Source organism: Euprymna scolopes, chromosome 24 (genome assembly GCF_053919585.1).
Source record: "Euprymna scolopes isolate OS-2025 chromosome 24, ASM5391958v1, whole genome shotgun sequence".
NCBI lineage: Eukaryota > Metazoa > Mollusca > Cephalopoda > Sepiida > Sepiolidae > Euprymna > Euprymna scolopes.
The window spans coordinates 79,323,802-79,338,342 of record NC_136505.1 but is presented as its reverse complement, the minus strand read 5'-3'; the positions used below and the strand labels follow the sequence as shown (position 1 = coordinate 79,338,342).

Here is a 14,541-nt window from a genome sequence, read left to right as displayed (position 1 = left end):
TAAATATTCGGATGGTCCCCCAGTGCCAGAAATCGTCAGTAAAAATTTGCGATAAACATTGGAATATTTAGACTTCCTGAAAAATCTAATTCAAACTCTAATTTTTTTTTTAATTATAAAAGAGCAAAGACCAAAATTTAAAAAAATAACAGGTTTAATAGCAAATTATGAAATATTTGTTTTTTTTAAATCGGTTTTCCTTAAAGGATTTAAAAAAAAAAAAAAAAAAAATTTTTTACTTCCTTCGATTATAAAAAATATATATAAATTCCAAAAAAATACTTACCTATAAAAACTAGTATTCAATGAGTAGTTCAACTGTTCATTGTTAAGAATTTATCCATATTTATACTTATATTCCATGTCCTCTTTAATTTTTAAATAAAATACTTTAAACAAAGATTAAAAACAAACGCAAACTCACATTTTGTTTTAACTGTTCAAATAAAGGGGGACAAGTCTGATTTTATTCGCCTTTATATTCCGGCGCTTTGAAGGGACAATTCATGTGTCTTTTTAATGCGCGTTTTAAACCAAATTTAGTATTTCGGTCCTCCGTACTTAAAAAAATGGAAATTATTCACTTATAAGTTTTTATTGTCAAACAATAAAAATATTTTTTTTATTTTTATTTTTTTTTATTCTCTTAATGAAATACATGAGTTTTTGATTGATATATTATTTTAATACTTCTTTATCAACTGAATTTTTTTTTTTTTTATATCTAGAAGAAAAAAAAATTATATAAAATAGAAAAAATTGTTGTAAGCATCCCATATTTACTTGATATTTCTAAGCATAACAAATGCTTCCACTTAAAAAAAAAAAAAAAAAAAAAAAAAATGGTTTTACACTTTGAACTTTACAGATAAATTTCCCCCAAAAAAACTATTCTTTTTTTTCTGTTTTAAATTACAATATATATTATTTATTGATCTTTTATCTTCAATTCGTGATATATAAAACTGGTACATAAATTAATTATTAAAATTTCAATAGACATTTCCCAATGGGGGGGGGAGAATTTAAAAAAAACAAAAAAACGTTCCTTCAAAATATTATATTTAGTTTATTGGAATTTCACATTGACCCTGAAAATATTGTAAAAATTGAACAAAAAGAAAAATTTTGATAGATTTTTAAATTTAAAAAAATATTTAATTGGTAAAATTAATTAATTTCATTACGTAAAAAATTTTTTAAAATGGCTGCATGAAGACATGCCGGCACTGTTTTTTAAAAAATAATATTTCTATTATTTTTAAACAATTTTAATAGTTTATTTTGGAATTATATTCCATAAAGAAAATAAACAACCAATTTTAAAAAGAGAAATTACAAGTTTTTTTTATATTTTATTCCCAGTTTTGTGTGAGGGTGTCAAAAATTCCCTCAAAATTCTGATACACCTATCCCAGTGCACTTTCACCAAAAAATCTCATTAAAAGATTTTTTTCTTCTATTTGTTTAGAGAAATTTAAATAATTTATATACCTGTAGCTAAAATTTGTCTGACGTCACTTCCGTAAACAAGGGAGTGCGCATCTTCAGCATTACCAAAAAAAATATTACTAAACTTGAATTTAAATTCCAAATTCTATTAAAAAAATATATTGCGATATACACCAGTGCACTACTTAACGAAGTGCACAAATATCACTAAAATTGAATTTAAATTAATATTAATGCCTTTTAGCGATACATTTTCATTAAAGAAAAAGAGGCATGTCGAAAAAGATTATTAAAATAGGTCAATATTAAAAGAAATTTGGAATATTGTTTAAAATAAAAGAAAAAAATTTCTGTTTAGATTGTTTTATTTCGAAAATAAGTTCAGCTTTATTTGTAAACTGAACGATGTGGTTACTGTTTCCATGGGTACAAACCGGTGACTCAATATTTGTGTCCCTTTCGTTTTTGGTTGTCTTGGGTTCGAGGTTAATCGCCACCTAAACTAATCCTGCAGATTTATTTTCTTGCCTGTCATTTTTCTGTTTGTCAAGTTTGAAAATATATTTGTTTGTCAGATTTTCTTTTCCTTTTTTTTTTTTTTTGTTTTGTTAGTTTAGTCACTTTCTTCCAATTCGAATGTCGTCTGCTTCCATTTAGATAGCACTTTTTCTTTGGCTAATCAAACTCCCAAAAATTCAATTTAAAAAAATAATAAATAACTAATCAGAAAATAAAGTCACCCCCACTCCCTTAATATCACCTTAAAAATTACTAAAAATATAACAGAAAAAAAATTTAAATAAAATAAGTCGAGTTAGCGTTTCAATATTTGAACAACGCTCGGCTGACACCGATGATTGCCGGTCTCGCCCGATCCATGCTTGACGAGAATTTGGGTCAAATTATGTAAGAGCGTGGCTACCGAGAGTAAAGAAGGCCGATGCACATGACAGCGTGACGTCACTATCAGATTCACTTGTAGGGATATGATCTTGGCTATCAGCAGCAGTTTCGTTTAGTTTTCAGTTTGCTGTCTAACATGGTGTATTCTTGTGTTGTTACAAATTGCCAGGGAAAAAGCCGTTTCACAAGTAAGTCGGATTCTACCTTTTTAGGCGACTACGTGTGAAAAGAAAGAAGAGGCTTGAAGTTTTGTTCCAAGTTCTGCAGAAGGGCAGGTCCTGTAGAATCAGCAGAAAAGAAAGTCCTGTAAAGTCAGCAGACGAGCAAGTCCCAAAAAATCACACACACACTAAGGTACTCTTAAAGCTGCAGCAGTTCACCGATACGATCACACTGACGTCGATCCTAGAAAAGACACCCCCATGTTCCAAACACACTCCCTTTATCCTTCCGGCTTTCGTCCTCGGCCAATCAGCAGCCAAAGAACGGTCACGTGGGGCCCAGTGATGATCGCACAATCTACAAGATGAGGACGGCGCCATTTTGGAATTTCTTTCATGTTTCGGCCATGCACGTATGCACATCGTAGGAGCGTTCCAAGGTAAGGCATGACGCGCAGACACGTTTTCTTCGACTCTACATGGGGAAATTATCTAAAAGCCCTCAAAGTACATATATTTTCTCAATTTGGATACGTGCCATTAGAAGGGAAAATTTTATTCCAACCAAATATAGTAAAGTAAGTAATGTTATTTGTTAATAATTAAACGTGTATTTAATTAGAACTGTATTCAAGTACTTTCATAATGTTTGATAACATTGTTAATATAAATTACAGAAACAATATTTATTGCTAATACAGCAAATATGTTGATATATTTAACTGTTTATTTTCTTATAAGGCTAAAAAAGTCTATCAGGAAGGTTGAAAATTTAATTTAATTTTGTTTTAGGTTTTAAAATTATAAACAAATAATTTTTACAAGAGGATAATTGTCAAAATGTTTTTTTAATAATAAATAAAATCTTTCATGGAGTATGTCCAAATATTTGAAATAGGTATCCCAAACTGGCCTAGTTTAGGTGCGAAAACTAGTAAATAAAGTAAAATTTCCCTTAATTTCAACTTGCGATATCTCGTTTGTTTTTTGGGTTATTTTGATATGGTTTTGATTTAAATAAAATTTAATCTTTTGTCTTTATAGATATACTAGCGGGGGTACCCGGCGTTGCCCGAGTGTTTGTTTCCGGGACGGGGGGGATGTTTTAAAAAATGTTATGGTAGGTAAGTAGGAAGGAAGGATCAAACCCGGAGTCATGAGTAAAAGTAGGAAAATAAAGTGTGAAAAAAAAAACAAAAAAAATACATCTGCAACGTTAACAGTTCGGCCACCAAGAAAAGTCCATTCCAGTTGTTTAGGAAAAAAAACAAAAAAAAAGAAACGATTACGGTAGGTCGGCGCGAACGTGAAAATATAATGTGAATTGTCCAGCACACTAACCACTACGCCACAGAGCACTGCAGCTTAGTTTAGTGATTTTAAATAACTTCACATGAAAGAACTACGAAGCCAAACCGGTGTTCTCTTCTCAACTGTTCCTTGTGAACGATCCCCAAACGGTGTTAAGTGGTGGCAGGGGGAGGAGGAATTTATAAGAGAGAAAATATTTTACCACTTCCATTGATCTTAACCGATTTTGGCCGTGACTTCTCAGCAGAAAAAGTATAGAAATCTAAGATTATCGAGGAATTTGAGAAATAATAAGCCTATAACACACCTCAGATATTGTTCTGCCGTTTGTGCATATTATATTTGCATGAAATATCTTGATTTTTAATCCTATTAATGTCAAAATCAGACGGGAAAAAATGAGTTCATTTTATTTATATAGAGATAATTCTTTTTCTTGTGTCTTTAATAGTTTTTTTTTCAGGATTTTTCAAGTTATGCCTCTAATTTTGGTAAATGTCGCTTTATTTTTTACACAAAAAAAATGTTAATGTTTTTTAAATTTGTTGCGCTTCATATTGTGAGTCTCTAAGTATATAAAAATGGTATCATTTTAAAGAAAAAAGGTCACTTAATAACATGGTGAGGTTATTAAAAGGTTATAAGTGGTTTTTCTAAAAAAAAATCCAACTTGAAAACTTCAGTGAAAGAAACATGAAAGAAATTTTATAGTAAGAATTTTTGTAGAGGAATATCTCCTCTTTAATAATCTGTTGGTGTCATGTTTATGGCCCCATAAATCAAGGAGCGCACACTAATAAAAGTTGGGGTACCTACAGAGATTTTCAACTTAATGCCAGAGAGACCAATTATCAACTGTCAGCTAGCCAGTAGCCAGCAACAGCACAACTACTGACTGACTGAACGTTTCACTATGAACTTACCAAAGTTCTTAAGTGAGTTTGTTTTTTCTTTATTATTTAAAAGTTATAGAAAGATATTTTTTTAATTAATATTTTTAGAACGTCATTAAAAAAAATGAAAATTTACAATTTAAAAAATAATGCCAGTTTATTTTCTATAGCTTTTTTCAAACTTTCATATTATCTTTCATCGCTTTCTCCTTCGGTTACGGTTAGATAAACTTCAGCATTGTTAAATTATTTTAATTAAATTAATTAATAAAAACGTGTACAAAACATTTTTAGTTGTGTGAGACTGACGGAAACTTTTAATTTTTTCGGTTGGATAAACTTTAGCATTGTTAAATTATTTTAATTAAATTCCATAAACAAAACGTTCGGCTAGTGACTTATGACGATAAAGTATATGTTTTTGTTATTGTTCAGAAACACAAGTTTTTTTAATTATGAAAAAAAAAAAAAGAGAATTAAAAAAAAATTATTTAAAATAAATTACTTAAAATAAGCATTATTTATTTACTAATTTTTTGTTTCTTTGTTTTGGATTCGTAAAACATGTCAACATTTACGCTTTGTAGAAAAAAACTGACTAAATATAAAAACTCAGTTCCAAGGCTATATATTAGCAAATATATTAAATTATTTTGTCCTAAAATTTGAAAATAATTACATAAAAACTTTTTATGTCAGCATTAACAGAAATTGTGACAGAACGCATATTAATTTTTTTTTTTTTGTTGTCACCCGTACATACACTCATAAACAATAAAAGTGGTTGCAGGACAGAATGGCTGGCATTCTGCAGCAAAGAAGGGTACCAATCTCAAATCACAAGTTATCGGGCAAATAGGTTTAATTCTCTATTTGAAAATGCCCTGGCAATATATCACCATAAAGAGCACATAAAATTATTTTTATCTGTGTTTGCAACATCTTGCAATATGAAATTACAGAGTGTTTTGGCTGACATTTCTGATGAGAGACTACATTCCCTACTTGCTGCAGTTGGTTTGCTGAACATTAATTTGACCAAACCTTTCTGGAAACTTGTTAACAGCACTGTCCAGTATGTTGACTTCCATCACTATATCAAGAAAATGGCTCTAAGTTTAGAATGCTGGATCAACAATCCCCAGTTGTTATTAAAATCTGACTGTAAAGGTGTATTTAATGGGGAATTCTTTGAGGAAGGCAATGTGTCTCTCTGTATTAGTCTCACGGCCCCTGAACTTGTTTTAGAATGTTTGCACAAGATACTCAGTTCCTCATTGTCACTAAGCACCAGTTGCATGACTTTTTAGAAGGAGGTACTTTTGGAAAAGATGTAGATCAGGAGACGAGAGATGCCTTGAAGAGCTGCCCTTTAACAAATCTGTCAGGTGAGCATGCCTTTGGAGATTTAGATTTTAGCATGCAAACAAAACGACATGCATCACTACATAATCGATCATCTTCAAATATGCTTAAGCGCAATCGGACAACAGCTTGGTTGGAAGTAATACCATCAACAAAGAGGCAATCCATTCTGAGCATCTCCAGAAAACATGCAAAACATTTGCGACAAAAACATGCACAAGAAGCCCTTGTGAAACTCCATGTCCAAGAAAAAATTGTACGAAATGGACGATTAAAGAAGGAAAAAGAACGTCAAGCTGCTGCTGAGAAAGAGAGAATTATTAACTCTGTTATTAAGCATGGTGGTCCAGTGAAGTCTGATAAACAGATAAAAAAAATTTCAGAAAGTGGTTTGGAAGCACTCAAAGACCAATTGAGATACCTCAAGGTTGTTTTAGGTGTCAAAATCAACACCAGTGGAAATAAAGTTCAACTGGAAGCTGCTCTCTCTGACTACTTGAAAAGAAATCCAATTGATTCATCTCCACCTCCACCAAAGCAACAAAAAATGTCTTCCCTAAGTGAATCTGCTGAACATTCAGATAACTCCTGCAGTTGTGATGAAGATCCATCTCAGGATATCTTCAGTTATGAACATCAAGGACAATGGGTAGCTGTCTACTATGACACCAACTTTTGCATTGGCCAAGTCATTGATATTATATCTGCATCCAGCACTGTAGTAAAATTTTTAATGCAAACAAAAAGTAGAAAAGATTATTTACGATGGCCTTTATCAGATGGCATTGCACAAGTAGAGTCAGCATTTGTCTACAGATGGGATTTTGAGGTAATGCCAGTTTCAAGTGATGGTAGGATTTGGAGCGTTCCTGAGATATCTACCATAGCAGAAGCCTATGAAAGAATTCTGAGAGAAGATTGATAAGAAAGGAATTGTAGTAAGACCTAAAATATCTTTCTTACTTGTTTTTTAAGTTGAAAGTTTTCAATGTTTAAAAAAAATGATCTGTGCCTTTTTTTTGTATAAAAAATTTCTAAATATTGTCGTCGGTGCTTTTTTGGCGAGTTTAAATTTCCCAAAGTAAAAGTATTTCTGTGGCAAAAAGTTTTGTTATTAGAAACAAGGCAACCATTTTTTTGAATTCCTCACTCCAAAATTAGTAAAATTGCAAAGTTTCAAGCTTCTAACTTCAATGGTTACATTTTTACAGCAATTTCAGTAACGTATACTTTTGACTCATTTTTTTTACCTTTTTTGCCCTTTTTACAAAATTGCCTGTTTGACTGCTTTTACATGGTCCACAATTGAGTGGTTTTATCAATTTATAATTAAAAGAAAGAATTATCTTGATCTCTAATGTGTTTTGAATCATACTAAGAAGATTCAATACATTAGCTATTAAAATGAAATTGATATGAACAGTTAAAGTTGCATTTCCGTGTCGTATTTTCACTATTTTTGCGTTGATAGAGGGATTTTGCCTAGTGTTTAAGTTGGTTTCATCTAATATTTATTGCCTAAATTTGTATTAATTTTCATCTATTACAAGATGACATTACATTTATAAGGATTTTTCACTTGTTAGTAGCTTACATTTTTAGTTATAGACTATGAAATTTGGCTTCTCGGCCACGATAGCAAATTTCAACTTTCCGACAAACTTTGAATGATCATAACTTGATGGCTAATTGACCTACCAAAATAAATTTGGTATTTTTGTAAATGGTTTACAAAATTCTACATGCCCACATTACTTTTTTTTAGATATGATAAAAATAAAATTTTGGTTTGGGATACCTATTTGAAAGTTCTATATTTTTTTCTAAAGTCGGTTTGAAAATTATTCACCATGTGGCTTACTGAAATTAGCCATGACTGAGCGTTATATACTAAAATTGATTGTTTCTTTTTAGAATTATAAACAAATAATTTTTATATGAGAATATTTGTCAAAATGTTTTTTTTAATAATAAATAAAACATTTCATTGAGTATGTCCAAATATTTGAAAGTTCGGGTTTGTTTTACTGTACACAGATTCGAAAAAGTTGTCACAAAACAAATATAGAACAAATAAATGTTATCAAAGGCAAGATAAGTTACTTTTCTACCCAACTGGATATGTTTTTAGTTTTTATATTTAATGTAACATGCTTATTCAGCTCGAAAAACATACTGTGTTTACCAATGTATCGGAAAATTCAAAATAGCGGCCGACTCTCTCTCGGAGACGGTAAGTTTGAGAAAATGAGTTATAAATGAAAAACCAGTCAAATTACTGTTAAAAACCCGCCGAATATATGTCAGCCTATGTCACGGTAACATATATTGAGCGAGTTTCTAACAGTATTTTGTCTGTTTTTTATTTATAACTCATTTTCCCAAACTTACCGCCTCAAAGACAGAGTCGGCTGCCATTTAAAATTTTCCAATACATCGAGCTGAATAAATATGTTACATTAAATATAAACATTAAAAACATATCCAGTTAGATAGAAAAGTAACTTATCTTGCCTTTGATAACATTTATTTATTCTTTATTTGTTTTGTGACAACTTTTTCGAATCTATGTGTACAGTAAAACAAATCCGAAAGTTCTATATTTTTTCTAAAGTCAGTTTGAAAATTATTCACCACGCAGCTATTAATGAAATTAGCCGTGACTGAGCGTTATATATTAAAATTGTTTCTTTTTAAAATTATAAACAAATAATTTTTACATGAGAATATTTGTCAAAAATATTTTTTTAATTTATTTACTTGCCTCCCCACGAGGGCACAGTTAGACACAAGGTCGGATTTTAATGTGGGAAAATTTAGCTCCCCAAAAAGGGGTACTCTGAATAGGAACAAAAATAAAATAAAGATTGTCTCGGTCATGAAGGATTTCTCCTCCACTGACCGAGGACAGAACAAATGAAGTGTAGCATCAGAACAGATACTACACTGTGATTATTATTATTGTAAATGTTTGTTTACTATCTTTTCTTAGATTTTAGCAATAGTTTACATTATGGTATGAATGTTTTCTTTAATTATGTTTTTAGGTATGTGAACATCATTTTCGGCCTGAGAATGTAATACAGGAGAAGTCAAGATTCGATGATAAAACATTGTGAAATAAACACGCAAGATGAGAACATTAGTCCGAATAATCTTTTAAGTTCCAAAAAATAACATTCAACCCATGTGATTTTTCTCTAAATTAAATTAAAAAAATATATTTCTGCACTAGTAACTTTTATTGTTTGTATTTAAATTATTTGTTTGATTTCAATTTTTTGTATTTTATCGTTTGTTTTCATTCTTAAAGTTATTTATCGATAGTTTTCACTTTTAAAATTATTAATCGTTGGTGTTTAATGTTTTTAAATTCTTTGTTTCCTAACTTCATAAATCAGTAAAGTTCAGTTTCAGTATTAATCGAACTGTGTTCCTTTTTCTTTTTAAAAATGTGTTATTGCTCTTTTTCAAACGGCCCTCAGTACTGACAGTCTGACAAATCTTACCTACATTGTCTGCATGCATTTTCAGTTAACAGGCCTTCTTCTTACTCTCGGTGACCGTGGCAAGAGTACCAAATTTTCTAATACATCGGTAAACACTATGTGGCACTTGATGACGGACCCTCTGCGCAAAATTTGGTCTATTTAGCCATGAAAAACTTTTTCAGGCAAAAAAAAAAAAAAAAAAATTTGGGTTTGTATTACTGTACACATAGATTCGAAAAAGTGGTCAAAAATTAAAATATACAACAAAAAAATATTAACAATAGCTATAAAAGTTACTTTGCAACCTACCTGAATCATTTATTAGTGTTTTTAAGTAGTTTTAAATGCTCTTTATTTCATACCAAATATTAACTTTTTACGAGTCGTAAAAATTCAAGATGGCCAAAATTACTACCCCCCTTCTTCGAAGAGAGAAGCCTCGTTTTCAAATTATAGTTCGCGCATATTTTTGGGGGAGGAGCTTGCCTCGTTTTCAGCACGTGTCTCTGCGGACATTTTGCGTTTCCATTTTTTTTGTTTACATTTTTTAGAAGTTCCGTCCTCATAATGAAAGTATTTGTAAACATTACATTTAATTTAGATATTTATTGCGCACAAATACTTTTGAGTTTTTTTCTTGGAGGGGGGGGATAACATATAAAGTGGTCAAAACGGTAAATATTTTTTTAAGTTTACATTTTTAAGAAGTTTTCGTACTAGTGCAGAGAGTGACCTGGACGTAAATAATAACGTTATTATTTAAAAAGCCATTCTTAACATGGGGAGGGGAGGGTGTTTTGTACCTATTCTATGCTTTAACCTTACAACTGAATAAAAAAAACACACCATAAAACTTTAATTAAACTTGGAAATACGATTTGACACGGTAAGTGTGGGAAAAGGAATTATAAATAAAAAACTAGACAAAATACGGTTAAAAACTCGCTCAATATATGTTTCCGTGACATGGGTTTACATGTATTCAGTGGGTTTTTAACAGTATTTTGCATATTTTTTTATTTTCAACTCCTTTTCCCAAACTTACCGTGTTAAAGAGAGAGTCGGTCGCCATTCTTAATTTTCCAATACATCGATAAACATTGTATGTTTTTCGAGCTGAATAAACATGTTACATTAAATAAAAACACTAAAAACATATCCAGTTAGGTAGAAAAGTAACTTATCTTGGCTTTGATAACATTTATTTAAAAACAATTTGCGCTTGAGCCATTTTTTTTTTTTTTCTCAGAAATTGGAAGTCGTTAGGTTTCAGAAAAATACAGTTTCAGGAATCGATGGATATAAATTTAAAAGAAGTTTCGGAAAAGTGTATGATATAAATTTAAGTTTCCTAAAAGTGTATGATTTAAAATTTAAGTTTCCGAAATGCGTATATTACTGGATGAAACATGCAGAAAAGTATGTTTGCAATATCGTGAAAATGTGATATTCGTTTTCAGCACACCCGAAAATCCCTGAGAGTTCTTAACCGTATTTTGTCTAGTTTTTATTTATAATTCCTTTTCCCAAACTTACCGTGTCAAATCGTATTTCTAAGTTTAATTAAAGTTTTATGGTGTGTTTTTTTTATTATTCAATTGTAAGGTTAAAGCATAGAATAGGTACAAAACACCCTCCCCTCCCCATGTTAAGAATGTCTTTTTAAATAATAACGTTATGACTCTGCACTAGTACGAAAACTTCTTAAAAATGTAAACTTAAAAAAATATTTACCGTTTTGACCACTTTATATGTTATCCCCCCTCAAAGAAAAAAAATAAAAATTATTTGTGCGCAATAAATATCTAAATTAAATGTAATGTTTACAAATACTTTCATTATGAGGACGGAACTTCTAAAAAATGTAAACAAAAAAAATGGAAACGCAAAATGTCCGCAGAGACACGTGCTGAAAACGAGGCAAGCTCCTCCCCCAAAAATATGCGCGAACTATAATTTGAAAACGAGGCTTCTCTCCTCGAAGAAGAAGGGGGATAGTAATTTTGGCCATCTTGAATTCTTACGACTCGTAAAAAGTTAATATTTGGTATGAAATAAAGAGCATTTAAAACTACTTAAAAACACTAATAAATGATTCAGGTACGTTGCAAAGTAACTTTTATAGCTACTGTTAATATTTCTTTGTTGTATATTTTATTTTTTGACCACTTTTTCGAATCTATGTGTACAGTAATACAAACCCCAAATAACAAAGGCAAGTTATTTTTCGGTAAATATCCAGATACGCTACTACAGAACACCGACCACTCTAATTTGTTTTTTTATAGGTAATTGAGGTCGCTGACAACGAATCTGATAGTCAAACTTGGGGCAAATTTACCGTTTGCATGGTATTTACCCCTGAACCCACGAACTACTTTCCACCATTTTGCAGCTTCCGTTTATGCAATGCTACGCGCATGCACGCTGTAGCATAAACGGCTTCACCAAGCAAACTACGTTGGGAGGAGGGGATTTTTTTTTTTTTTTCCAGGATATAGAATTTTCTAATTTTCAAAAATACATAGCACTTTTTGGGTGGAAAATTTAAAATTAGCTGAAAAAGAAATAAAACAAGAAAAGGAAAGCACTCCAAGTTGGAGTAGGGGGGGGGTAATTTATTTGTGTTTTTTTTTTTTTTTCACCTGGAACATAGAATTTTCAAATTTTCAAAAAGTAACGCACCGACATTTACCAAATAGAACACCATTTAACATTTTCCGAAGATTTTACTGTGTACTGCGCGCGCCCCAACATCACATCCGCCCCCCCCCCGCTCGCGCCCCCAATGTACACAGTAAAATCTTCGGAAAATGTTAAATGGTGTTCTATTTGGTAAATGTCGGTGCGTTACTGACGGAAAAACGTTTAACTAAACTGCAAAAGCACCTATTAAGCCACAAGTTCTATAATTGAATCCCCCTCCCGCAAAAAAAGAATGAAAAACAAAGATGTTTGGTGCTTATGTTTTTGTAAACCACATTAAAAACTACGTGAGACAAAAAACAAAAAAAAAGTCCCAATTTTTTGTACTTTTCTTTAACTGTAAGTCATTAAAAAAATGTCAGTCCGTAATTTTTTGATTGGTACGCCATGTGAGAAGGCAGTTTGCTAGATGAAGCAAGCCATCGTTCATGCTGCAGCGCACGCGCGTAGCATAAACGGAAGCTGCAAATGGTGGAAAGTTATTCGTGGGTTCTGGGGTTAATACCATGCAAACGGTAAATTTGCCCCAAGTTTGACTATCAGATTCGTTGTCAGCGACCTCAATTACCTATAAAAAAACAAATTAGAGTGGTCGGTGTTCTGTAGTAGCGTATCTGGATACATTTTGGTGTTTTTATTCAATGTAACATGTTTATTCAGCTCGAAAAACATGCAGTGCTTACCGATATGTTGAAAAATTCCAAATGGCGCCCGACACTCTCTTTAACATGGTAAGTTTGGGAAAAGGTGTTATAAATAATAAACTAGACAAAATACTATTAAAAAACACCGAATATATGTCAACTTATGTCACGGTAACATATATTGAGCGAATTTCTAACAGTACTTTGTCTAGTTTATTATTTATAACATCTTTTCCTGAACTTACCGTGTTAAAGAGAGAGTCGGGCGGGCGCCATTTTTAATTTTCCAATACATCGGTAAACACTGTATGCTTTTCGAGCTGAATAAACATGTTACATTGAATAAAAACATGAAAAATATATTCAGTTAGGTAGAAAAGTAACTTATCTTGCCTTTGATAACATTTATTTGTTATATATATTTGTTTTGACAACTTTTTCGAATCTATATGTACAGTAATACAAACCCAAAAATAAAAAACTGCTTACGCAACTATTTGAGTGGACAAAGGACTTTGATTCTTATTTCCTTAAAGAACGAAAATGCAATGTAGTGTTTGTCATCAGATGATTCTCATAAAGTCTCGTGACATGAAGATTTTTCGGTGCAAAATTCATGAGTCAGAAGACATCCATTAAAAAAGGATCTTTTTTTTTTTTTTTTTTTAGAAAACTAAGTTAACTTTACAAGAATTTATAAAAATTTGTGTATCGAACCCGTGTATCAAATGGGTGGAAAAATACTGTTTTGTCATTTAGTACGTGTAACAATTTGGAGTTTATAATCAATTTGGCATTTTCAAAATTTCTTTTTGGCCTGAAAGTTTTTCATGGCTAAATAGACCAATGTTTGCGCACTATGTTTTTCGAGCTGAATAAACGTTACATTAAATAAAAACACTAAAATATATCCAGTTAGGTAGAAAAGTAACTTATCTTGCCTTTGATAACATATTTGTTGGGTTTTTTTTTTTTTTTTTTTTTTTTTACAACTTTTTCGAATCTATGTGTATAGTAATACAAACCCAAAAATAGAGACAAGGAACAGATGAAAAAAAATAGTCAACAAATAAAAATCAAGGCTAACTCAAAATCAGACTATTTTTCTGTTGGAAATTATTGAAAATCGTCAAATTATTAAGACGAGAAAGGCGTGTTGCCATAGTATATGTGACAGTTAAAGAGATACTTCTGCTTCACTTAATTTCCTTTCTAAATGCATGTTGGCTTTAAAAATTGATAATTAATAATCATGTCGGTAAATAAAAGTTGCAGATTAGTTAAAAATGATGAAGGAATAAGATGAATTCTACAAAATAGTACGGTATTGTTAGAATTATAAAGAATATTTAAGAATTATAAATAATGCACAACATCAATTTAAGATTATTTTCATAGCATATATTTACTTACATTTTTAATTTCTTTGCGAGGTAAAACATTAATACGTGTTGTTTTCCTGAGGTTAGCCATTTTTCGAAATTAATATAAGTGAAAGTCTTCTTTTTTCTTCTCCTTTCAAAAACAAACTTCGTAATGGCCGCCAAAAAAACTGCCCGGATGTAAAGTTTTAAGTTTTGAAAAAGAAAATATATATATATATATATATATATAT

General features: G+C 30.9%; 1 protein-coding gene across 3 annotated transcripts in view; it reads right to left on the bottom strand.

The window, feature by feature from the left end:
• Positions 1 to 14,498, bottom strand: part of LOC145246788 (uncharacterized) — a 242,356-nt gene extending 227,858 nt beyond the window's left edge. For 2 of the 3 annotated variants that reach the window (XM_080108584.1, XM_080108586.1), the window contains exon 1: positions 14,340 to 14,498. In XM_080108584.1, the coding sequence (XP_079964710.1) occupies positions 14,340 to 14,399 (60 nt within the window). In that variant the 5' untranslated portion in view covers positions 14,400 to 14,498. Of the gene's footprint in view, positions 1 to 286; positions 401 to 14,339 lie in introns of those variants that run through there. The other variant, XM_080108585.1, reaches the window with a different exon arrangement.
• Positions 14,499 to 14,541: the final 43 nt, after the last annotated feature.